This window comes from Myxine glutinosa, chromosome 13 (genome assembly GCF_964187855.1).
Source record: "Myxine glutinosa chromosome 13, kmMyxGlut1.1, whole genome shotgun sequence".
Taxonomy (NCBI): domain Eukaryota; kingdom Metazoa; phylum Chordata; class Myxini; order Myxiniformes; family Myxinidae; genus Myxine; species Myxine glutinosa.
The window spans coordinates 27,485,321-27,513,091 of NC_136273.1; the positions used below are offsets into that span (position 1 = coordinate 27,485,321).

General features: G+C 46.0%; 1 protein-coding gene across 1 annotated transcript in view; it reads right to left on the reverse strand.

The window, feature by feature from the left end:
• Positions 1–19,618: 19,618 nt before the first annotated feature.
• The window catches only part of GARNL3 (GTPase activating Rap/RanGAP domain like 3), a 156,175-nt gene continuing 148,022 nt past the window's right edge, over positions 19,619–27,771 (reverse strand). The window contains exon 29 of the mRNA XM_068134047.2: positions 19,619–21,574. Coding sequence (XP_067990148.2) covers positions 21,409–21,574 — 166 coding nt within the window. The 3' untranslated portion in view covers positions 19,619–21,408. The remainder of the gene's footprint in view (positions 21,575–27,771) is intronic.

The window sequence follows — 27,771 nt, forward strand, 5'->3', positions numbered from 1 at the left end:
AATAGATTCAAAATATGCATCCAGGAGCATCTGCTGCATCGCGTCTGACATCAGCTTATGGGCTCGAACTGCCCTGTTGTAATGCTTGCCGCTGAACACTCCATTCACAGACCCCACTGCAACAATCTCTGACTCAACCAGGATGGCTTGGAGACCACCATCTCGAAATCTCTTTCCAATACAGCCAAGAAAGGACATTGCAGTGTGGAATGCCCCAAGTCGAATTACCAGTCTCTTCATGAACTGTGCATTCGTCCATCTAATGAGCTGTGCCTTGCAATAGATGGCTTGGTCAACGACAATGACGACTGCTTCCAACTGTAACTTGTCGGCGATCTGAACACTTCTCTGCAGTATTGTTAGTACCGTATTCATTTCAGTCGGAGTGGCATCAATGACAGGGAGATACCCTATCACGCTCTTTGGTGGAACTTCAACACAAGACAGTAGTTGGTTGAATCCTGTCCAAGATGGCAGAGTCCCGTCAATGTTGTACTTGGTGTTGTGGTATGCTAGGTCTATCGTCATAGGGTGCTGGAGTAATGGGAAGTACGTTGCTCGATCCAATGGAACGCTGGTTGCGAATGGAGCGGGTCCTTCTTTTTTCCCTCCATAATATGTGGCAAGGTTCACTGCAGGTGGCTGCATCGATCTCTCCCGTGTCCTCTTAACTGTAGTGACTGGTGCTGGTTGTACTACTTCATGGGATTGACCTGGTCGCTGTATTATAATCCCATTGGTATTGTGCGTTGTTCCGCGCCCAGACAATGTCTCCTCCCCAAAGTCATTATTGTCCCATACGAGTGTGACATGCTTGCCGCCTGAATGATTGATGGAAGAGCATCCTCTCCACGATGTAGTTCTTGGTTAGCCAGTGCAGTGTCATGATTTAAGACGACAGAGTTTGAGACGCAGTAACCAAACCCGTTCAGTAGGCTGATTAATTGGGCTGAACCTGAGAGATGTCGTACTGTCATTGCAAGTGACAAATGTTTGGGCATCTGTTTCCTTCCCTTTGATTGGAGGTATATGATGTCCTGTGCAATTGTGAGAATTCTTCTATGTATTGTAGATTCTATCTTTACAAACTCATCAGAATCAGGTTCGTCTGACACTCCCACCATCCATGCAATAAAGTTATAGAGACAGGCAGGTACAATTGCTTCTGCGGCATTTGTTGTCAGGTGCTCAGAGGTTGGGGGCCATGGCATATTTGGCTTGATCTCATCTATTGCATTTCTCAATTGTAGCGCAGTGAAGTAGTGTTCTCTAAGGTTATTCTCAGTATACCCAGGTTGCTTTGGTGTGGTTGGTTCAGAGTCGGATGTTTGTTCTGTCTCTGTTGTGTCATCACCTGAACCATGCATGGTTTCTTGCAACACTTTCTTTTCTTCAACCAGCACTTCAGTGGAGATGTCATTAACATACACAAGGTGTCCTTGGCAGCGCATATACGGGGTTAGAAAGCATAGTTGTGGAAATGTTTTCATCAGTCTTGTCTTGAGTAAGCCACTTTTGTAGTTTGATTCTATTCCGTGTGTTGCTTTGATTTGTTTCATGAACATGTCATTAAGTCGTTTCAGTCTGTAGATTTCCTTGTTGTCTATTATAAGATCCTTGACTGTTGCACAAAATAATGTGTATGCTTCTGAGTAGTTGGAGTCTCCTTGTTGCTCTGCATTAGGTGTTGTTGCTAGCTTGCCTAAATACCGGGTATACTCCTTGTAGCAGCGACCATGGTATTTTACCTCTATCGCAACACAATCGCGGTCTTGAATTTGAAGCAGCAGGTTTGTATTGTTGTTGTCTTTAGCAGCTTGCTGCAGTCTTGGTGCCTCAATTGTTGAGCACCTTGTTAGAGGCTCTTTTCTTCGTCCCCTTTTGCCTGTATTGATTGTTCTCTCTTTCTGACAAAGGATGCATATATTAGGCAACACATATTGGGATCTGGCTGAACATTTGGGCTTGCCTAAGCTGGAGCGTAGAGCACGTTTCTTGACTGGTTGTGGGCCTTCATGCATCTTGTCAATGTTGACGTTGATGTCGTTGCATGTTGAAGCTGCAATAAACACACATAAAAGAAAACAATTAAAATTATGTGAGTTAAAAATGTCTAGACCTCGTCATGGTTAGCCCGACTAGATTCCCCCCCCCCCTCCCCCTTCCTCAGATTTCCTTTTAAAAATGTATTTGTTTCACCTCGGCCCTACCTCCTTGCATAAATATTGGACAGTTCCTTCAATTCAAAATCGTTCGACTGCACACAAAATCATTTTACATATACCTCACAAAAAAAAAAATCAAACTAAGTTTTGAAGCATTGTCATGATTTATTATTCAAGTTATTCAACCTACCAGTATTGGCTGCATTTTCTTCTCTCTTTTTCATGCTGCTTTGCACCCTGCTCACTCATTGTTTCTCGGTAAATCGTGAATAACACACTTGATGAAACGCTGCATCATGCGGTATAGCTATAGCAGGTACTAGCAGAAGTACCCGGCATTGCCGGGCGGGGGAGGGGAGGGGGAAGGGGAGGGGAGGGGAACGGGGGGGAGGGGAGGAGAGGGGGGGGAGGGGAGAAGAGGGGGGGGGGGGAGAAGAGGGGGGAGGGGGGGGACGGGAACAGAGGGTGGGAGGGGGAGGGGGAGGGGGAGGGGGCAGGGGTGGGGGGGAGAGGGAGGGGGAAAAGGGAGGGGGAAAGGGAGGGGGAGGGGGAAAATGGAGGGTGAGGGGGAAAAGGGAGGGGGAGGGGGAGGGTGAGGGGAGAAGGGGAGGGGTAGGGTGGAGGGGGAAAGGGAGGGGGAGGGGAGGATGGAGGGGGAGGGGGAAGGGGGAGGGAAGGGGAGGGCCAGTCAACAATGACGTTGCAGTTCTCATGGTCGGAGAGCAGCACAACAATCGCGACATCGTCCTGCATCTTCGCAACAGCACGAAGCGGGTTTTGGAGACTCACCAATCCTGTGACGCCCTCCAGTACCGGCGTTGCCGGGCGGGGGAAGGGAGACCCGTACATTACACACATTACAACATTACACACACACAAACTGTGTTTTATGTTCAATGGTCTGGCGGCGGGATGGAACATCACGTGATCGCTCTGAGCGAATCAGCACGCTGCTCTGCCACCAGGTCAGATTCTGTGTATAATATTCCTCGCTGAAATGCGCTGAGGTAAATATGAATAAAAAATATGGATCTTGTCAAATATTTTTAGGTCGGCCATGTCCTTCCCAGGCTCAATGGCCATGTCTGTGCCAAATATCAAGTACGTGAGCCTCTCCGTTTCGGAGTCTATCGGTAACATTACACACACACAAACTGTGTTTTATATATATAGATTGTTACCATACTGTTTCCATGTTCGCCGAATTCGTCAGCGTGGTTCTTCACGAAATTTCTCGCAATTTCAGCTTGATCACCTTCTAAATTCTGCCACGTAAGAACAAATTGCAAATATCGCGGCCATGTTCTATCACTAAAAGGTATTAAACTTGATCTTTTGGCCGGAGAAATGCACATATAACAGCGTTTCTCGCTCCCACACTCGTCATCGTCGCTGCTACTGGAGGCCGCCATTTTGTTTACTCGCAGCCAGACATCGTTCGTAGCGCGATCCTCATTGGTCAATACATCGAAATGCGTTCGAGGCTAAACGGAGATTTTGGAAATAAAATTATAAATTTCAACATTATATTACAGACTAACGTACCAGAATCTCACTTGTGAAAAGTCATGAACATTATTTCATAATTTTTTCCATATTATCATGCCAATTTGACGCCCACCCGATCTTCAGGTCACGAAATGAAATGAAAAATTGGAACACCTGGCAGTCTACAAATACCGAAACCCCTGTCAGATTCCACCACACCCCTCGGAGAAGATGTAGCTTGAACTCGATTACCCCCTAACAAGACATCTTTTTTGGGCGTGGCTCCGCCCACAATGGGCGCAATATGCCCACTCTAGGCAGGACACAACGAGATCATGATATCAACCTCCCACCCAAGTTGTTTCATCAAGATCGGATGATATCATCGGGTAGTTATGCTGTGGACAGACAGACACACAGACAGACAGACATACAGAGGCACACACATGACGAATATAGTGGTCACTTGATAACTCGTGAACCAATAATGTCCCACTTCCTCAAGGCGTTTTTCCTTCAGTGATAACGTGTTTAAATAGCTCATCGTTGTAATGGCGTTTCTGTGAGCAACAGCTTCTACAGGAAGTAAAAATATTATAAACCACAAACACGTATGCTTAGCTTTTTAAACAGTCACTGTAATGGTATTACATTAGTTGTGTGGAACCGGAAGTGCTTGTTCGCGGTTTGGAGTATGAAGGCGGAGTTCCGGCCAAGGGGCAGGCGGTGTGTGTCCGGGGTCGTCGACATGAACATGATTCCGGGTGCTGCAATAAATGATTGTTCTCTTTGACATCGCCTCGTGATCTATTCTACATCAGAACCTAACATGGTGGCAGCGGTTTTACGAACCATATTCGAGGTAAAAAGCCGGTGTTCCCCGTGCCTCTTGTAATCGGCTCATTCCTCGTTGACCTCGCAGCCCCGTTCACAATGGCGGACCTGGCGGGAACTCCATGCATGGATTGGACCGCGCCTGCGATTGGAGCTGAACTTTCAAGTTCGAGGCATTACGGAGAACAACCAGGTGCCAATGATTCTGCTTCAAGTGGGAGAGGAAGAACTCAAACGGTACAACACATGGACTTTAACAGACGAACAGCGGCAGCAACCCGCACATATTTTCAATTGACAGCTCATCCCGAAAACTTCCCAATTCGAAAATTTGGATGCAGCTCAGTGTCAGTGGCTTGTGATCGCAGATTATTATTCCAAATTTCCAATTATTCCCAAACTGCCCGAGTCTGCTCCCAGTCGCACGATTATTGCGACCTTGGGACAGATTTTTTCTGAGTTCGGAATTCCTGATACGTTTATGAGTGATAATGGTCCTCATTTCTTCAGCGCAGAATTTCGTTCATTTGCTGGGAAATGGAATTTTCGTCACGTCACCACGTCACGTAATGCTGTTTATAACACTAAATGAAGAAATTTGGAGGAATCCCGACATCCACGAAGTAAGGTTTACTTACAGAACTGAGCGAAGATCTACTGTACTCTATATACCCCACAAATTTTGTGTAAATAACATGGCCCTTCCTGCCGCTACCGTGGCATTTTTCGTAGCGAACTTTTGAAACTCGCTTCTGCTGTTTGATACGAAACTGAAAGGGACAAGCTGGGGTTGTGCTCCTTTACCAAGCAGCTGGCTAAGCGCTTGCCAAGCCAGCCGTTCCTTAACGGTTTTGAATGAAATGCTTGCTCGAATGCTTAAACAACTTGGCGATCTCTTCACAAGAAACTTGGTAAACTAGAACGCCACTCGGTAGCGCGCATACTCCCGCCGTGGGTCAAGTTGGAATAATAGCCGGCGAAGCCGGTGTTGTCAATAAACGAGTACGTATTATGTTGAAAACCTGATTATGCCTTGGCTCGAGAATCCGAAGTGCAGTGGAGGCAGCCATCTTGCGGATGCGGAAGTATGCATAACAAATTGAAAAACGTTCATGAGGAGATTCTTACACCCGTCATCGTTTGATTCACAATCTTATGCACCTCCAATGTATTAATAAAATAATTTAAGACCAACATCGGCCCGCACGGGCCTGGTTATCTTCAACGAAACGTGTCACCAAACACCGGACCCAATGAGAGTCGAGCATTTGCAAAACTATTTCTAAAATGAAATCACTCAATGGTGGCCGCCATCGACCGGATGCGGAAGTTTGCATAAAACAATTGCGAAAAAGTTCAATAGGAGTTTGTTTCACCCGTCGTTCTTTGATTCACAATCTAATGAACCTCTAATTAGTAATTAAAATACGTTAAGACCAACCTCGTTATCTTCAACAAAAATCGTCATCAAACACCAGAACCAATGAGATTCGAGCATTTGAAAAAATATTATTATTTAGGAGTCGCGGAAGGCGAGAGAACGAGGCCATTCGTAGGGTTCGAAGTTGGTTTATTCAAACAGCAAGATCCAGCACACTAAAAGCGAACGGAAGTCGGCACGCTTATATAAAGCCAAAAGCCCTCTTCGGAGGGCGTGGCTCCGACAACCGCGCGTGCGTCACGTCCACACAACCAAAAGTCCAACAGGCCCGTGCACGTGTATTATGCCCAAATAAGGTAATGGTTACCTGCACATAAGGTAACCGCCACATGCGGTTACCTGCACATAAGGTAACCGCCACAATTACGCGTTTCGGAGGGTGAAAACGACATCAAATATTCTAACATTGACGAAGAATTATTTTTTAGAAATCTCGCGGCCATATGGGATAGTTTTTCACGGCCAGAAATATCCGAAGTTGAGACGGAATTCACCGAATTAATCACTGTAAGCTAACTTCTTCTGGTGGAGGAAGCCGCAGTGCCCGGAGAGTCAGAGAACCAGCCCTGGCTTCTGAAGTTAGAAGACTACACACATACTGTGAAAACGTATGTTAAGCCCAGTTAAAATTTCTTAAAATAGGCCCTAAGCTAGCACATCGTATAGTTACTTCCTTAAGCTTATTGTGACATTTATTGTATTTAGGTATTGGGGAGGACTGTCTGCTCTTCTCTTTTACCGAGTCTTACCAGGTATGGTACCTACTACACCTACCTACTACCAACTACCTAACCTACTGATGCCATAGTGATGGGTAAAATAGTGGCAAGAGGCTTTGGCTTCGCCGGCTCATTGCGGCTTTGCAGTCGGTACTAGTAGCCGGCGAAGCCGGTGTTGTCAATGAACGCGTACGTATTATGTTGAAAACCTGATTATGCCTTGGCTCGAGAATTCCGAAGCGCAGTGGAGGCCGCCATCTTGCGGATGCGGAAGTATGCATAACAAATTTAAAACGTTCATTAGGAGTTTCTTTCACCCGTCATTGTTTGATTCACAATCTTATGCACCTCCAATGTATTATTAAAATACTTTAAGACCAACATCGGCCCGCACGGGCCTGGTTATCTTCAACGAAACGCGTCACCAAACACCGGACCCAATGAGATTCGAGCATTTGCAAAAATATTTCTAAAATGAAATCACTCAATGGTGGCCGCCATCGACCGGATGCGGAAGTTTGCATAAAACAATTGCGAAAGAGTTCAATAGGAGTTTGTTTCACCCGTCGTTCTTTGATTCACAATCTAATGAACCTCTAATTAGTAATTAAAATACGTTAAGACCAACCTCGTTATCTTCAACGAAAATCGTCATCAAACACCAGAACCAATGAGATTCGAGCATTTGAAAAAATATTTTTTTAAAGGTTATTACGCGTTTCGGAGGGTGAAAACGGCGTCAAATATTCTAACATTGATGAAGAATTATTTTTTAGAAATCTCGCGGCCGTATGGGATAGTTTTTCACGGCCAGAAATACGGTATAAGCGGTTTACATATTTAATTTAGAAATACGGATAGTTTTTCACGGCCGGAAATATCCGAAGTTGAGACGGAATTCACCGAATTAATCACTGCGAGCTAACTTCTTCTGGTGGAGGAAGCCGCGGTGCCCGGAGAGAACCAGCCCTGACAGCGACTGAAGTTAGAAGACTACACACATACTGTGAAAACGTATGTTAAGCCCAGTTAAAATTTCTTAAAATAGGCCTTAAGCTAGCACATCGTATAGTTACTTCCTTAAGCTTCTTGTGACATTTATTGTATGCAGGTATTGTGGAGGACTGCCTGCTCTTCTCTTTTACCAAGTCTTACCAGGTACGGTACCTACTACACCTACCAACTACCTAACCTACTGATGCCATAGTGATGGGTAAAATAGTGGCAAGAAGCTTTGGCTTCGCCGGCTCATTGCGGCTTTGCAGTCGGTACTAGTACGTTTTGTTTAACATCCCCTCTCCCCAAAACAATAAATGAAAAAGAAAGTAGGTCCTAACTGTCAGATAATTTATTTTGATATATCTCGGAATTGGAGGAGAAAAACATCATTTAAGAATAAGAATAAAAGCTTTAATGCAGTAAAACAGAAAAAATCTTTCCCAAAAAAATTTCCTGGATCCGGAATAATATCCTGAGCTTCACCAAAAACTAATCAAATCTTCCTTATCCCAAGGGCAATCATCCCACCAACTTTCATCCAAATCCGTTCAGAACTTTTCCAGATATCTTGTTCACAAACACATGAACATACGAACACACACACACACGGACGGACACGATCGAATGCATTACTCCCTGGCGGGAGTAATAAACCTGAAAATCGCAGAGCCAGAACCAGAATTATTTATTTGGTCTGGGAAGCGAGGTTTCTTCTTCTTCAGCCCCTCACAACTTTGGGTGAATATGCAATCTTTTTTTTAAAAAGTTCGAATTTTGCCAAATCTTTTATTCGTTTGTTAATATACCTCAGCCATTGACAAATCTGGAATTATAATTTTATTTGAGGTTCAAATTAACCCGGGACATTGTGTCAAACGATGCCTGCAAGTATGTACATGTGATAAATAATTAATCGTCCACAGTCGATGACTCTTCTTCTTCACGCAATAACAACTTCTAGCTTCCAGACCGTACATCAAATCATCTTCAGATTTTGCACACTTGTTACTCTTCATGACCTCTAACAAAGTATAAAGTTTTACGTCGATCAATGAAGTGGTTCAAGAGATATAAATGTTTTTATTATTTGCGTTTAATTAACGATAACTGCCAAACCACGTGACTTATCGCAAATTCCAAAAGCGCATTTTAGTAGACTGATATGCTGAACAGATCTGTGAAGTTTCCCCTCGATTGCATCACAAATGAGGGAGGAGCTAGGTTTTAAATGTTTGTGTTTAAAAACGTCATAACTCTGAAACCATGTGATGCATGACGTCATGCTCGCTGACGTTTTGTTCGTCATGGGTATGCAATTCTGCCTGCAAAGTTTGGCCTCGATCTGTTCAGGCGTTTTGGATAAAATTGGATTTAAGTGTTTTTCACTCAAAACAATATGGCGGCGGAACCACGTGACCTGCGACATCATAATTACCATTAAAATATTCGGCAGACCGAGTCCCTCCTATGGTAAAAATTTGCTGTCAATCGGTCCGATTATTGCAGAGAAAATGGTTTTTAAAGGAAAACAGAAAAAAACCGAAAAAACTCCCGAAAATAATTCCTGGATCGGGAATAATATCCTGAGCTCCACCAAAAACTAATCAATTCTTCCTTATCCCAAGTGCAATCATCCCACCAACTTTCATCCAAATCCGTTCAGAACTTTTCCAGATATCTTGTTCACAAACACACGAACACACACACGCACACACACACACACACACACACACACACACACACACACGAACACACACACACACACACACACACACACACACACACGGACACGATCGAATGCATTACTCCCTGGCGGGAGTAATAATGAACACACACCCAGTGTTCTTGAGATCCGACCTTCCCTTTCTGCAGCTCCCGTTGTGTGCGGGTGTACTAGTGCTATAAGAGAGCGATTTGTGTGTCTGTCTCTCTGTCTCTCTATCTGCGTTTCATCAATTTTCTCAGAGATGGTTGAACGGATTTTTTTCAATCTTTTAGAGGTTCATCAGTGAGTGTTGGGGACTGTTTTAGGCCAAAACAAAATTGAAGATGGATTTTTATGGATCTTTTTTTGGTAAATCTCTGGTGCCTAAGCCTTTGTAGCTATGTGAAAGATAATATTAAATGATCCCCTACCCCATTCCTTAGTGGGTAAAACAAACTCGAAAAACATTTTCTATAAGAGTAAATATGTATCTTCAATAGGAATTTTTTTATTTTTTATTTTAGATGGTGTCCATTGGTGTCCATTGTCATCCACCATTGTAGATGGTGTCTTGCAAACCGAGCCTCAATGGCCGTGTACAGAAGCGATTTTGGCCCCCGTTGAACTTGGTCCAAAACGGAGGCTTATGGATTGGGTCTCGTCTGTCCGTCCGCAACCATATCTCGGAGATGTATGGACCAAATTTGCTCATACTTGGCAGAAAGATAATACATGACGGTATACATATGCACATCATTTTGTTTCATGATGCGATCAAAGACGCCGACTGGCGGCCATTTTAGTTGTAAAAAACCCAATATTGAACACGTCCTCAACCATTTCTCGGATATGCATTTACCGATGTTGTTCAAACTTGGCACACAGATAACGAATGACGGCTTACATATGCACGTCTTTTTTTTTTTCAAGATCAGATCCAAGATGGCCGACAGGCGGCCATTTTGTTACTTAAATGTGTCCCCAACCATTTATCGGACATGCATGGACTGATTTTGTTCAAACTTGGCACAAAAGCAACACATGAGAGTATACATATGCAGAAGTTTTTGTTTTGTAATCTGACCAAATATAGCCGACTGACGGCCTTTAACTTCGTACAGCAAAATTACTAAAAACCACGGGGGCTATGATGTTTAATTTTTTTTCTTTCTATAATGATAAATACAAGGCGCAGGGAGGTGAAATTCGCTGCACATGATGTGCAATGCATGCAGAGTAAACCGAGTGTTCATTTACATCTGTATGATGAATAATAAATGAAGATATAAGCACACCTGACACGAGGCTGGGGCTTCAGGCTTTAGCACTCCCACGAAGCTGCACTCTCAAATATACTGTTCCAGCCCGTCATTTTTGATGGCCTTTTTACGAGACTATAATCTATCTATAATTCCAGTAATCTCTGTATGTATGTCTGTATGTCTGTGACCGCTGTTTCTCGACAACCACGGGTTCGATATACTTGAAACTTGCCAGGTATATTGCTGGGGACCCGAGGATGTGCCTTTTCAAGGTTTCATATTAATCGGACAAGTAGTTACCGAGCTATGTCCAAAAAACGATTCAACCAATCAGAGAGCAGCGAGCTATCACGTGTGCCGAACGTGCCGAACAGACTCTGCCTCGGACGGCACACTTGAGAGCGTATTCATTTATTTCACGTTGGCAAACTATGTTGCCGCTATGTTGGCGTTAAACTATGTTTTAAAACTAATTAAAACTAATTTGCGATTCTTTCGCTTTCCTGCGCGTTTGTGCACGTTATGGCGATTTCTTTACCAAACTCCGCAAGCCGTTCGCTTTGGACCAAACCATTTCATGTAAATAGAGGGGGGGATTGTCACCGTACTCGCAAGCCGTTCGCTTTGGACCAAACCATTTCATGTAAATAGAGGGGGGGGATTGTCACCGTACTCGCAAGCCGTTCGCTTTGGACCAAACCATTTCATGTAAATAGAGGGGGGGGGATATAATTTTAGATATATATATAGTACGGGCATGCCCTAGTAATAATAATGAAGAAAAAAACGGCACCAAGATGCGTTCAGTTACCACGTTTCTTGTAGAACGCTCAGCAAGTGGCTTAAGCACTCAAGCAAGAACTTAATTTGAATCTTTTGATAAGGAACAGCTGGCTTGGCAAGCACTAGGTCGCTGATTGTTACCTGAATATGCCCCAGAGCAGCCATTTTCTACCTTTATCAATAAATGAGTGCGTAATTCTTTTCACTGTTTAATGAACTTCCGTGACTCGACTCGAGAGACTGAAATTCCATGCCTTATCAAGTCCTCAATTTCCTGGGTCCAGTGACGAATCACACAATTATTGATTTGTTAGGCAGAAATTTGATAGTCACCCTGACCCACCGGCGGAGTTTGGGGGAGGAGCAGGGGGGGCAATGCCCGCACCTTTATTGTTTTCAATAGTTTACAATTAAGATAAAAACATCCCGTATTTAAACGTGAGTAACAATAATGAACGTAAACTTTATTTGTGCTTTCACGTACACTGTAACTATACCAACAAACGGTAATTTTTGGAAGTCAGACCTAGCTACCCATTATTAATATTAAGCCCTTGCCCCCCCCAAGCCCCCCCAAATAGAGAAATCAAACTACGCCGATGCACCTGATCCTCTCATTAGATTCAAACATTTACTTTAATTACCCTTATGGGTTGATAGTATCTAAAATGTATAAAGAAATCAATGTAAACTAGAGAGCTCATAGACCACCTTATACCCCGTGAAACAAGGACATGGCGCGGGGTCTACGAGTTGAAAATTTTGATTGGTCGAGATGACATAAAGGCTGGAATATTTTGTCCAGGTACTGCTGAACGGAAAGGGTTTGAAATTGCCAAAAAGACAATTTGTTTGCTACAGTATTCAGGTATAGAACCACCTTTGGAGGCCATTTGTCCCCACAGAGTGGGGTTTGGTTCCTTTTTTGGGCACCCTGGTCCCCATTTTGAAGCAATGTTTTATGGCCGGATGTTCTTCCTGCGGCCAAACCTGTTGGTCGCCTCTTGCCAGTGAACAGGGAATTACCAGTGAACTGGTACTCAATTTGCCGATCTCGGAGGGATGACAGGCTGAGTCAACCCCCCTGGCATTAATTCAGCGATCAACTGGGATTTGAACCCAGGATCATCTCAGATCCCAAGCCGGCACCCTAACCACAAAGCCAACACCAGGCTACAGTGTTCAAGTATATAATTCAACAGAGATTTTACAGTTAAAAAAATAAATTCAGAACTTTACTGCCATTGATGCAGCGTCTTTTACACCACCTTACTTAATACGTTACATTAGTTATTCATGCCTGTTGTTTGTGTCCTTTATAACGTCCTTAAAACAGTAAGTTTTCTGTTTGGAATGATTTTCAGTTTTGTTTGAATGCCAGGCAGACGGACTAAAATGTTTATCTCACTCTTCTGTGCGTGTGCGATTTCTCAGGATGAGTTCAGAGCCAAAGTGCTGCTAAACTGCAGGTCACTTGCCATTGGTTCAGTAGAAATTGAGTTAGAGATTTTTACCTGCAATGATAAACGGCAGGTTGCGGCATGTGGAGTTATATTAGCACCAAGTAACAACAACAACAACCACCTTTAGAGGCCATTTTTTCCCTGCAGAGCAGGGGTTGGCCTTTTTGGGGCACCGTTGTCCCCTTTTTTGAAGCAATGTTTTACGGCCGGATGCCCTTCCTGCCGCCAACCCTGTTAGTCGCCTCTTGCGACACACAGTAGTATATTAGCACCAAGCATGGGCTGATATTTCCCACTTTCCAATGAACATCCACGGGGGAAATAATGTGGATCATCCCAAAAATTCCATCACTCCACAGACACAATGGACATAGTATGATAGACAAACTTTATTTCAGTCATGTTTATCTACCCAACCTCCATCTCGTCCTTTCTCAGGGATGTTTTAATTGTCAAATTGAACAAAACAAATAATTTCATACTTTACGAGATGATATACATAGAGTACATGGAATTCCACAATTACATATAATCCTATCGGCCTTTAACCTAAAACAGTTACAAATGTGGTGATAGACCTCCTGACATAAAAGAAATCAAATTGATCAAATCATAGATTCCCAGAGGATGAAGTTTGTATTCACAACTTGTCGTTGTTTGAATCTCAGATGGGTTAGCATGCTTTACCTCGATGTGTGATTCCATCGACTATGTTTGTGATCGAATCAGCAAGGGTGATCAACGGAGCTTGTACAGAAACATTGCAGACAGAAAATCGGTGAAATTGAAGGAGGAAGTGGATCGAGATGGCAAATCTACCATCTTAACAAACCTACTTCCGGTTCTCCATTTTGCACTAGACAAGCACTGCTGTGGATTCGCATGGTTTTGCCTTAACCGCTTAATGGTTAAGGTGGTTGGGTTAAGATCTTAGGGTCTTGAGTTTGAGCCCCTGTCATACCATTGATATAACTCCAGGTGGGTTGACTCAGCCTGTCATCCATCCTTCAGAGGCTGGCAAAATCAGTACCAAACTTACTAGAAACATGAGCACTGTGTCAACGGTGCAGCCACGCTTCCAGAAAAGATGTTACCAGCAGCCACATGTGCACACGAACCAACAACAACCGCTGCGGATTCATTCATGTCTCCTGTCCTCCTCATTCCTGGTTATTTGTGAAATGCCAAGTGTGCCAATGGCTAGCCGCATGGCCTGGATAGCACAAGGGCATAACACACTCCTCTCCACTGTTCGCAACATCAAGGATCTGTTTGTGACAACTCATGGGTTAGAGTAAGGTGCGACAAAATGCATCTCCTTCCCATAACCTCCTCGGTCCTGGTTACATGTTCAGAACTCTGAACGTTCGCACCACGCGAGCTATCTCAGCCTGACGGGAAAGAAAACAATTCCAAAAGAAAAATAATATTCAGTGTATTGAACAATAGGACGGAGGAGGATGTACAAGAACATAACACAGGAGGGCCATCTAGCCTCACCTTTTACGACAGGTGCATCCTGCATTCCTGCCCCACCTTATACTCTACTGTATCTTCTGTTGCTGCGCTATGGAGGCTCTGATCCCTTTGCAAGATGCCATTACAACATCGGTCCCTGATAGAAACGATAGTAGGAGGTCGGGAGGAAGTGGAATAAAAGGGGAAAGAGGTGTGAAGAGTCGGAGAGGGAAGAGACATATGGGATAAGCAGAGGTTGGTGGGAAGGAGAGGGAGGCTGGTGTTGGAGGATTCCATTTTGTTTGTTATAAGTCTCAATATTTTTTATTTATTTAGCAAAGAATGAAACAAAAAATAATAAGGAACGAAGTATAACCCTCACTTTGTTTTTCTATCAGTAAGGAAGTATTTAATTCTCACTAATTAATAAACAAGAAGACGTCATGCATAGCACGATACTTGCAAAATCCGTCCCTCCCCCCACCCCCAAAGTTTTCCATTGATACAGCAAATTGTCCATTTCATGAAGATTAAAATTTACGATCTTGATCAAAGCTCGAGTGAACAGGATGAAAAGTGACGATTTTTCAAATGAAAAATGATGATTTTAGAAGTTTGACCTTAAGTTGACCTTTGACCTTTTGACCTCATAAATAGGTGGTTTCCCAATTCAGTGAGGCAATACAATGCTATTTTCAAGTCAAACGGATGAAAATTGATGTGTTTTCAGATGAAAATTGATGATTTTGGAAGTTTGACCTAGAGTTGACCTTTGACCTTTTGACCTCAAAAATAGTTGGTTTTCCTATTTAGTGACGCAATGTGCAAATGCTGTTCAATTTCCAAGTCAATCGGATGAAAATTGACGGTTTTTCAGATGAAAAGTGATGATTTTGGAAGTTTGACCTTGAGTTGACCTTTGACCGATTGATCTCAAAAATAGTATGTTTCCCAATTTAGTGACTCGATCTGCAAATGCTGTTCAATTTTCAAGTCAATCGGTTGAGAATTGACGGCTTTTTAGATGAAAATTGATGACTTTTAAAATTTGACCTTGAGTTGACCTCAAAAATAGTTCATTTCCCAATTTAGTGACTTGATATACAAATGTTATTCAATTTTCAAGTCAATCGGATTTAAAATGGCGATTTTAGAAATTTGACCTCCAGTTAACCTTAGACCTTTGACCTCAAAATCAATAGGCATCTCAATTGGGACGACCTAGACAGCTTGGTGAAGTTTCGTGACGATCGGTTTAGAATTGTGACCTGTAGGCCGGTGACAAACAGACAAACAGACAGACAGAACGACAAACGCAACCGACCAATATACTTGAAAAATCCTCGATTTTGCAAGTAATAAAAACGCCGGCGTAGCTCCAAAACCCTGAAGAGCTCGAAAAACCAGAAAGTGATCAAAATCGCCCAAGAAAATGGAACACAAGCATCCCTGGCGTGCTGGCAGGCAAGCTGCGGTTTTATTAAACACACAGAGGGTACAGGACAGGCAAAGCTTGGCACAAGCACATGGCACAGCAGCCTGGCACAATTCCATCCCTCTGCCAAAAGGTTCCACGTAATGTGAAACTCTACTAAATAAATGATCTTTCCTGGCGATATATTCTCTCCTCCACCTTAGCAAGAACCAATTGCAGTGTCCCCGATTCAGAAACCTACAAATCTCCGGCTTCTCCTCTTGCTACTTCTGCCGCACCTGCTACAAGACGGTTAGCTGCGCATGTCTGCTGGACTAAGGTGGCAGAGGTATCCCCTTCGGTGACGGATTTTATCCCGACGAAAGTGTAACAGATCTCTTCGTCGAAACCAGTCTTGGAAAAGGTGTTGGCAGGATCACTGCGAGGAGACACACGGTATGATCATGCAGTGCGATTCAGTTGCACAAGTTACCAAGCAACCCGGCCTATAACACAGCCTGCGGCAGGCATCTCTTCATGGAATTTGCGAAATTCCACGGTGACTCCCTGCCCTCTTGCGGCAAGGCACGAGACGGCACCGGGCCTACCGGCAACTAGCAGCTTTGCTCAGAAACGCAGTCAGCCATCTTAAAACGAGTAAACATTCTCACATTGAAAACCATTTGTATGAACACCTTGCACGTAATCGCACTACCTGTCCCACGGTGCAACGCAAACTGCCACCTCCTCGAAACGGACAGGAGTGTTCATGCTCGACCCTGCATGCTCGCCAATCCAGGCCTCATGGCTACCGAAAGGTTCAAATTCAGCAAGTTCTGAAATTCCGTTTAAGGAGGCGCAAGGCCCACGATGAATAACCTTTACAAAAAAGTTCACAAACAAAACACGACTGTGTACAAAACCGGGAATCTCATAAAACGGTGAGGCTCATGGCAAGTGGATGAAGGTTGGGAGAAGGACAAAGGAAGTCGGGGAGGGTTGGGGGAGTGTGGAAGAACAGGAGTGATGTGGAGAAGCATACAAATAGGCTAAAACACAGCAAGGAGCAGCGCAGGTTAGAGGGTCATGTGATTTGGCTGTTTCGAGGAGGGTGGATCTAATTAGGATTGCGCAAGATGCCTGATGGGAAACCCTGTTGGAAAAGGCAAAAATTCGCATGGAACGCTCCTTTTTATGGCAAGCTAGCACCTGTCCGATGGTTCTTATAGCCAGTGCAGCATCCTGCTAATTACATATCCAGCCCTGCTGATTATTATGGCAGTTTCAATAGGAATATATTGGGTTGCGTTAAGGAAACACAATCCGAAAATCGACCTTGTTTGAAGATACCTTTGATAAGGTAGATGCCTCCATTACCGCAACGCCACCTGGCAGTAAACGATCTCCATGTTCTGAGCTAAATACCACCTCCACTTCCTGAGAGAAGAGTTACAACTTTCTCATTTACAAATCTCAATGTACAGAAAGGAGGTGAGATGCTTCCTTCCATTTGGAACTCAAGTGATTCATGTTGTTTTGCTCCATGTTATCCGAGGGTAAGTGCGATAGTCCGAGGGTAAGTGAAAAGTGCCGAATACTATTTAAAAATCGGTTTTTCGTGGTTAAGGGGAACTACTAAAGGATGTCTCATGAGATGTCGAAGGGCCAGAATTGAGGCCAATAAAACGATATAGCATGCCACTGGAGGGTTGCGAGTATGGGCCTGGTGAAACAAGTCTCGACAAAATGGAGCTTGATTGAAAAAATGCACTGTGTGGGTTTCTACACTGAAGAAGGAGACAATATCTGTAGGTGAACATGGAAGATTTGTGGAGCAGGATTTGAAAAATGCACTGTGTGGGTTTCTACACTGAAGAAGGAGACAATATCTGTAGGTGAACATGGAAGATTTGTGGAGCAGGATTTGAAAAATGCACTGTGTGGGTTTCTACACTGAAGAAGGAGACAATATCTGTAGGTGAACATGGACGATTTGTGGAGCAGGATTTGAAAAATGCACTGTGTGGGTTTCTACACTGAAGAAGGAGACAATATCTGTAGGTGAACATGGAAGATTTGTGGAGCAGGATTTGAAAAATGCACTGTGTGGGTTTCTACACTGAAGAAGGAGACAATATCTGTAGGTGAACATGGAAGATTTGTGGAGCAGGATTTGAAAAATGCACTGTGTGGGTTTCTACACTGAAGAAGGAGACAATATCTGTAGGTGAACATGGAAGATTTGTGGAGCAGGATTTGAAAAATGCACTGTGTGGGTTTCTACACTGAAGAAGGAGACAATATCTGTAGGTGAACATGGAAGATTTGTGGAGCAGGATTTGAAAAATGCACTGTGTGGGTTTCTACACTGAAGAAGGAGACAATATCTGTAGGTGAACATGGACGATTTGTGGAGCAGGATTTGAAAAATGCACTGTGTGGGTTTCTACACTGAAGAAGGAGACAATATCTGTAGGTGAACATGGAAGATTTGTGGAGCAGGATTTGAAAAATGCACTGTGTGGGTTTCTACACTGAAGAAGGAGACAATATCTGTAGGTGAACATGGAAGATTTGTGGAGCAGGATTTGAAAAATGCACTGTGTGGGTTTCTACACTGAAGAAGGAGACAATATCTGTAGGTGAACATGGAAGATTTGTGGAGCAGGATTTGAAAAATGCACTGTGTGGGTTTCTACACTGAAGAAGGAGACAATATCTGTAGGTGAACATGGAAGATTTGTGGAGCAGGATTTGAAAAATGCACTGTGTGGGTTTCTACACTGAAGAAGGAGACAATATCTGTAGGTGAACATGGACGATTTGTGGAGCAGGATTTGAAAAATGCACTGTGTGGGTTTCTACACTGAAGAAGGAGACAATATCTGTAGGTGAACATGGACGATTTGTGGAGCAGGATTTGAAAAATGCACTGTGTGGGTTTCTACACTGAAGAAGGAGACAATATCTGTAGGTGAACATGGAAGATTTGTGGAGCAGGATTTGAAAAATGCACTGTGTGGGTTTCTACACTGAAGAAGGAGACAATATCTGTAGGTGAACATGGAAGATTTGTGGAGCAGGATTTGAAAAATGCACTGTGTGGGTTTCTACACTGAAGAAGGAGACAATATCTGTAGGTGAACATGGACGATTTGTGGAGCAGGATTTGAAAAATGCACTGTGTGGGTTTCTACACTGAAGAAGGAGACAATATCTGTAGGTGAACATGGAAGATTTGTGGAGCAGGATTTGAAAAATGCACTGTGTGGGTTTCTACACTGAAGAAGGAGACAATATCTGTAGGTGAACATGGAAGATTTGTGGAGCAGGATTTGAAAAATGCACTGTGTGGGTTTCTACACTGAAGAAGGAGACAATATCTGTAGGTGAACATGGAAGATTTGTGGAGCAGGATTTGAAAAATGCACTGTGTGGGTTTCTACACTGAAGAAGGAGACAATATCTGTAGGTGAACATGGAAGATTTGTGGAGCAGGATTTGAAAAATGCACTGTGTGGGTTTCTACACTGAAGAAGGAGACAATATCTGTAGGTGAACATGGACGATTTGTGGAGCAGGATTTGAAAAATGCACTGTGTGGGTTTCTACACTGAAGAAGGAGACAATATCTGTAGGTGAACATGGAAGATTTGTGGAGCAGGATTTGAAAAATGCACTGTGTGGGTTTCTACACTGAAGAAGGAGACAATATCTGTAGGTGAACATGGAAGATTTGTGGAGCAGGATTTGAAAAATGCACTGTGTGGGTTTCTACACTGAAGAAGGAGACAATATCTGTAGGTGAACATGGAAGATTTGTGGAGCAGGATTTGAAAAATGCACTGTGTGGGTTTCTACACTGAAGAAGGAGACAATATCTGTAGGTGAACATGGAAGATTTGTGGAGCAGGATTTGAAAAATGCACTGTGTGGGTTTCTACACTGAAGAAGGAGACAATATCTGTAGGTGAACATGGAAGATTTGTGGAGCAGGATTTGAAAAATGAAACGGTGCAAAAGAGCAAGATACCGGATTCGTAACTCTCAAACAAAACAGTCTTCGACGGAAGAAAAGAGTGTAAACTTCTTAGGAATTGGAAAATGAGAAGGAAGAAACTACGAGACGAGAGAAGGTTGCGAGTCCGATGCTAAATATTGGGGAATAGGAATAAAAGAGGAGATCTGCTACGGTATTGTGGCGGGTAAAGGTGTCGTGCTTTCACAAATGCATCTGAGAACTTCAACGGAACAGAATCAAGTTGGTTTTCCATGGTTTGATTGCGAGTGGAAGTCAGGAAACCGGAATCGCATTTGTCATGTGCCAACTGGACGTTAATCTCCATATTATTTGGCACAGCGCGACAATTTTTCAATCACACGAATCTCTTTTGCAAGTACATGGTCATTAATGACGACGAATGACTATCAGGATGCCCGAAATATTATGCCATACGTGTGCCAAGAGGCAAAAGGCCCAAACGATCATTTGCATCTGTTGCGCTGGGCCTCACGTGGATTTGAAAGGAAGCAATTTGCTGCATTTGGCAAAAGTAAAACTTTTTTGTATGACGTGCAAGTGTGCCATACTTCGTAAGAGTCGGCGGAATGTTCGATGGGGCAAACTTGAATAATTTTGCAACCTGGTGCATCTTCGATTTTCCTTTCTAAAAACTTTAAAAAGAAACTCATTAAATCTCAAAGCACCCAAGCTTCTAACTTTGACATGCTTTGTGGAGAAGAAGTAAACGTGACAAAAGGAAGGAAGACGGGCAATGAGGCTGAAAGAAAGCAGTGCATATGGAATCACAGATAAACCGTTTCCTTTTAAAGGAAAGAGGGGGGAGGAGAAGGAGGTGACAGAGAGTGGGAGAAACAAAGAGACAGCGAGACAGACAGAGAGACAGGCAGACAGACACAGAAGGAGTGACACAGACACAGAAGGAGTGACACAGACACAGAAGGAGTGACACAGACACAGAAGGAGTGACACAGACACAGAAGGAGTGACACAGACACAGAAGGAGTGACACAGACACAGAAGGAGTGACAGACAGACAAAGAGAAATAGCATGACAAACAGAGTGAGCAAGACAGAAGACACACACAGAGAGAGAGAGCAAGACAGAAGACACACACAGAGAGAGAGAGCAAGACAGAAGACACACAGAGAGAGAGAGAGCAAGACAGAGAGACACACAGAGAGACAGAGAGACAGAGAGACAGAGAACCATAGAGAGAGTGTGTGTGGCAGCCAGACAGAGGGGGAGAGAGAGAAAGAGAGAGAGAGATGGAGAGAGAAAGAGAGAGAGGTGGAGAGAGAGTGGCAGCCAGACAGATAGAGAGAGAGATGGAGAGTGAGAGAAAGAAGAGAAGATAAAAAACAACAAGAGGGAAGAGGGAGAGAATCATTCCTTCATATCAGCTTAACCTCTGCCTGATTCAATGATAATCCGGATTTTCAGTTCGTCACGATGCATTATATAGGTTTTTTCCCCTTCAATCCCAGAACCTCTCCAAACAATGTGTGTCCACAACCTTAGTTATGTTTGACGGTCATCCAATCATTCAAAGACAGAGTGAGAGAGAGAGAGAGACAGGGAGATATAAAGATAGAAATAGACAGAGAGAATGAAAGAAGGTGAAAAAGGGAAAATAAGAGGCTTGAGTTGCATGTTCATTTCAGGTCAACAGTATCTTCATCGAAAGACATGGAGAGACGAAAGGATGTTGCTGTGAGAGACGGAGACGTCTGTGGCACAGTCTGTTTATCAGAATCACCATCCAAACTTGTGGAAAGGTGGCGAAAAGGCTGGTATGGGGGGTCAAAGGTCGACAAAAGGCTGTGAGGAGACAAGATGGCAGAGACAGCGAAAAGTCTTGGAACGGTCTCGGAAGGCATTCAAAGAGTGGAAAATCTAACAAACTTTAAGATTAATGTTAAAAGAAGGACAAAAAACATTTCCCGTTAACGTTCGGCCATTTTGAAAAAGCATACATCAACAAGCAGTCCTGAACGATTGATTAAAACTTGAAGGTGAATGAAGCAACATGCAGGGTGTTTCATAAAAAGTGGACTATTCGAGCAGCCTGATATTCTGTCGTTTCTAATGCTATTCCCTTCCCTCTTGAAGTTTATGGTGGTGGTGGTGGTGGTATGCCTTTTGTAACTAGTAGTCAGTAAGACCCTACATCAAATATGGTGTTCACAGTGAAACAAAAAGTGAAAATCGTTACTTTGTGGTTTAAGACAAAATCCTTTGTGTAGGAGTGCCGACGATACTGTCAGTAATACAATGTTCACACCTGTAATGGACCTTCCAATGGGAGCATTCAGCAGTTTGTGGAGCACTTCCAAGCACATGGAATTGTGAAATGTCAAAATAAAGGGAACAGTTGCTACCCACCAAGTGTTACCAAGGACCGAGGGAACATTGATCTTGTGAGAGATTCTGCTATCAAAAGTCCGAAGAAATCCCACCATCGGCGTTCCTGAGAACTTGCGATCTCAGCCTCATCTGTGTGGCGCATTCTCACTTCTGAACTCAAGCTCTACCCCTACATCATATCAGTAAGGAATAAACTAACTCTGAATAACATGGCAAGACGAGTAACAATGTGTGATTGGTTCAGTGACTGAATGGAAAGGTACCCAAATCGGATCAACTCCTTGTGGTTCAGTGATGAAGCACACTTCCATTTGAATGGGGCTATCAACAATCAGAACAACATCTTCTGGGGTGCTGAGCCACCTGAGGAGGTGTCTGAGATGTCTCTCAAGAGCCCCAAGTCCACATTTTTCTGTGCATTGAATGCCAGATGGGGTATGCCGGGGCCGTATTGGTTTGAGGACGGTTTGAGGATGCCAATGGTAATATGGTGACAGTCAACGGCGAGCAGTACCGGCGAGCAGTACCGGCGAGCAGTACCGCGAGGTCTTGTGCCGATTCCACGCTGATCTTGCTCAACTGTCCCCAAACCAACTTAGACTTGCATGGTTCATGCAGGACGGTGCCCCACCACACACTGCAGGGGAAACCATCGACTTGCTCAACCAGCTGTTTGGAAATCATGTCATCAGCCTGGGCACAGGGCATGAGTGGGTGCCCCACAGCCCGGATTTGAATCCATTGGATTTTTTTTATTTTGGGGTGCTGTCAAAGGTCAGGTTAACACCAACAAACCTCGAACCCTGTGTAGTGAAATCGTATTCGTACTGAACCCGGGGTGATGCTCGCTGCTCGTTGACACCGCTAGGGGCGTGACTATAAGACCCGCTGCTGCGGACGGTGCTCCGAGACTTCTCCTGTGACACGTTACATCTGGTAGACTCGCTAACGGTACGCCAGCATAGAATATCCAGCTTGCTTGCATTGAATGTTATGAATGGTCCCATGTGATGCCACATCGTATACTTATTGCATTTCCTGCATTACAGGATGATGTCATGATCTAAATGGAATTAAACCACAAGTTGGACTAACGTTGTGTGGACCTGATTGGTTTTCCACAACACTTAATTCCATTTATATCTACCGACATGGCTGGCAACAAGACGCTGGCGGTTGCCGTATTCTGCGCCGACCCGCAAGCCCCGGATGGTGGCTTGCAACTGAAGCACTGGCTCAGAACATTGGAGAATCATTTCGAGGAGCCTGAGACCGCACCGACGGCTGCCGCGAAGCTAGCAACGCTTCATTCAAAAATCGACTACAAGGTGTACAATTCCATCGCTCAATTCGCGACGTATGACCCTCGATCGCGGAGCTCAAACGGTTGTACATAAAGGAAAAAAGCCCGGTGTATGCACGATATTTGCTGCTAACGTGACGTCAGCAACCCAACGAGGCGATGGACCACTATGCCCAGGAGCTCCGGCAGCTCTTGCTGGACAGCATCAAGGAGCCACGGACTCCCGCGCAGGCTCAGGATGATCTTCTTTTAGATGCCTTCATTGCAGGGGTCTCCTCCCAGGAACTACGGCTCAAGCTCCTAGAGAAGACCGACCTGACCTTCGCTACGGCACTCGAGCAAGGGAAAGTATACACCGAAGCGCGGATGCAATCGAACACCTATGATCGCACGCGCCTCTTGGCGGGCACTACACTACACGCCCGGCCGGAGAGTGCTACCGCCGAGGACGCGGACCTGCTTGCGGAACTCCGGGATGCTCCGGAGGAAGACCCAGTCCTGACGGCTGCCGCTACGGCCAGACCCAAGGCCTTACGCGGGGCCGCATGCTTTTTCTGTGGGGGGCCACGCCATGCCCGGCCCGTGTGTCCGGCACGAGACGCTATATGCCATTTGTGCTCGCAAAAGGGACATTACGCGAAAGTGTGCAGGAAAACGGCACGCGGCTCGCGGCTCATTGAATCGCGCGGTCGCGGTCGCGCGGTCGCGGCGACCTTGAATGGGCTCATTGCGGAGCCTGTGAGCCGAGCCCGAAACCCGGCGCCTTACCCGTCTTCGAAGGGGAGGGCCCCTCTCTGCGGGCCCCTGGGCGCTCAGACGTCCTTGGCGGGCGTCACCGGACAGCCACCACAGTCTCATCCTCAATCGGGCATGAAGTACGTGTCCTTGACCAAACTCCGGGCCACGCAAGGGGCTTTGAAGCCTCGCCAAGCCCCAGCGGAACGTTCTCCTCGTGTCGTCCATGAGCTAACGGTGGCCCTCACCCCGGAAAAGGCGATTTCGAATACTACGGAGGCCTTTTCCTGCCAAAAGTGTCAAAAGGCGTTTTCAAATACTACGGAGGCCTTTTCCCGTCAGAATTGTCAGATTTTGAATCGCGAAACACCGGAATGCTTGGGAAAGCCCTCTGATGGCATTAATGGATTCCCCATGGACAACGCATACTCCGGCCACGACCGCAAAACTGCTGCTGGCATAGGATCCACCCGCGAGGCTTGTCCGACCCATTCGGGGGGTTCAGTCCCACTCCCAGCAGCCTCGTCTGGCCTGGCTCAAGCCCTTATTCCCCTCATGGTCGAAGGCCATTGTGTTCGGGCCTTGGTGGATACAGGGTCTACGGATAGTTTTATCGACCAGCGACTTGTGCTCAGGCATGGATGGCGGATCTGGAGGTCTACGAGACGGATGTTCATGGCTTCCCAGGGGCTTCGACTCAGCACGAAGGGGGAATGCCGATTGAAACTCGTGCTAAAGGGATGGGTTTTTCCTGATGTACACCTTATGGTTTTACCCGCTTTATGTGCTGATATTCTATTAGGACACGATTTTCTTAAGCTGCATGGACGTCTGGTAATGGAGTTTGGTGGGCCTGACACGCTTGTTGTGGGGGCGGACGACGCGCTTGCGGTGTGCGCCCTAGCGCAAATGGACATCCAGCCGCTTTCGCTGTTCCCCAATCTGACCTCCGACTGTACCCCTGTCGCGGTGAAATCACGGCGCTACTCTCGCGCAGACATGCAATTCATTGCGGACGAAACGGCTCAGCTCTTGAAAGACGGCATCATAGAACCTAGCAGGTCGCCGTGGCGCGCCCAGGTCTTGGTGGTGTGCAGCGAGGCCCACCGCAGACGCATGGTAATCGACTATTCCCAAACGATTAACCGCTTTACACAGCTGGATGCCTACCCCCTTCCGGGGATGGACGCGCTGGTGCAACAGGTGTCCCAGTATTCGGTCTATAGCACTCTCGATCTCCGTAGTGCGTACCACCAGATCCCTATCTCTAGGGCGGATCGTATCTATACCGCTTTTGAGTCGGGGCAGCGGTTGTACCAATTTACGCGATTGCCTTTTGGGGTAACGAATGGGGTCGCTTGTTTCCAGAGGGCCATGGATGACCTCATTGCGCGGGAGCACTTAACCGATGTTTTTGTCTACCTCGATAATCTTACGGTTTGTGGATATGACCAAGGGCACCATGATGCTAATCTGAAGCGCTTCCTTGAGGTCGCGCAGAGGTATCACTTAACTATGAACGAGGATAAGTGCCAATACTCCCTACGCACGATAGATCTTCTGGGGTACACCGTGACCCATGGCTCTGTCGCTCCGGATAAGGAGCGTCTGCGACCTTTGCTCGACATGGCCCCTCCCTGTGATCGGGCGTCCCTGAAGCGCGGCCTCGGGCTATTCGCCCATTACTCCAAATGGGTGCAAAATTTCTCCGCGAAACTTCGCCCCCTCGTGGCCTGCGACACCTTCCCACTGAGTCCGGCCGCATTGGCGGCCTTTGAAGGCCTTAAGGCCGACATCGCCCGAGCCGCCATGGCGACAATCGACGAGAGCGGCTCTTTCGTCCTCGAAAGTGACGCCTCGGATCAGGCCATCGCGGCGACCCTCTCCCAAGGGGGGCGTCCCGTGGCTTTCTTTTCACGGACTCTTACCACCGCTGAGCGGAGACACTCGTCCGTCGAAAAGGAAGCGTATGCGATCGTCGAGTCTATTCGGCGATGGCGCCCGTACTTACTCGGGCGGTGCTTCCAAATCATCACGGACCAGCAAAGCGTTGCATTCATGTACGACACCTTACACGCCCAGCGCATTAAGAATGAGAAAATCACTCGCTGGCGTATCGAACTCGCCGACTTCTGTTACACCATCAAATATCGCCCGGGGAAGGATAACCGGGCCGCCGATGCCTTATCACGACCGGCTACATGCGCGGGTATCACCTCTTTGGAGGGCCTACGGGTGCTGCATGCCACTGCGGGCCATCCCGGCGTAACGCGTTTTGCTCATTTTGTGCGGCGTGGCAATCTCCCATACTCGATTGACGATATCCGCCGTATCTGTCGCGACTGCGCTATCTGCGCGGAAATCAAACCGCGTTTCTATAACCCTCCCATGGGGACTCTGGTTAAGGCTACGCGACCGTGGGAACGCTTGGCGATGGATTTCAAGGGCCCATTGCCGGTGTCGAGCGGCTCTCGCTATCTGCTCACTATCGTCGATGAGTACTCGCAATTCCCCTTTGCTTATACGTGCGCGGACATGACTGCTGCCACGGTGATGCGATGCCTACAGAACTTATTCTCAATGTTCGGGTACCCGGCCTATGTCCATACTGACCGGGGTGTGGTCTTCTTGTCTCAGGAGGTGCGCGGCTATCTGCTCCAAAATAACATTGCTTCTAGTTACACCACGCCGTACAGACCCCAGGCTAATGGGCAGATCGAATGCTTCAACGGGATTATCTGGAGGGCCGTCATGCTCAACCTCCGGACCCTCGGCCGGGGCCTCGATAAATGGGCTTGGTCGCTACCTGCGGCGTTGAACTCGATCAGGGCTCTCCTGTGTACGGCAACCAACCAAACTCCCCACGAGCGACTTTTCCACCACCCCAGGAGCACGGGGTGTATACGGTCTTTGCCCAGTTGGCTCGCTGGGCCCGGGCCGGCCTACCTTAAACGGGCGGTTCGTGCGAGCAAGTACGACCCCCTAGTGGACAAAGTGCAGATTCTCCAGGCTAATCCTGAGCATGCTCGTGTGATGACGACTGATGGCCGTGAGACTACTGTCTCCGTCCGTCACCTTGCCCCATGCAGGGTCGCCGACCTGAGTAGGGAATCGGACGGACCGACCGAACCCATCTATGAGACTATGGCCTCTCCCGACGCTCCCATCGCCGAAAGTCTACCGACTCTCCCCTCGCCGGGTCTACCTGGGCCCGACGACTTGGAGTTACCCCCTTCGTCACCCGACCCTGATGGCGCCTCCGACGCCGGGGACACAGGGATACGTGATGCCGTACCCGGGGAATTTCAGACGCGTGCTGGCAGAGAAATTCGCCGGCCGGCCCGATACGGTTGGGTCGACTGATGTTCCGCACCCTGTTCGTGCTGACGCTCGCTCGCTTCTAGCCGCACCGCCGTATAATTCTGACGGGGGGGGGGGGGGGGGGGGGAGAATGTAGTGAAATCGTATTCGTACTGAACCCAGGGTGATGCTCGCTGCTCGTTGACACCGCTAGGGGCGTGACTATAAGACCCGCTGCTGCGGACGGTGCTCCGAGACTTCTCCTGTGACACGTTACATCTGGTAGACTCGCTAACGGTACGCCAGCATAGAA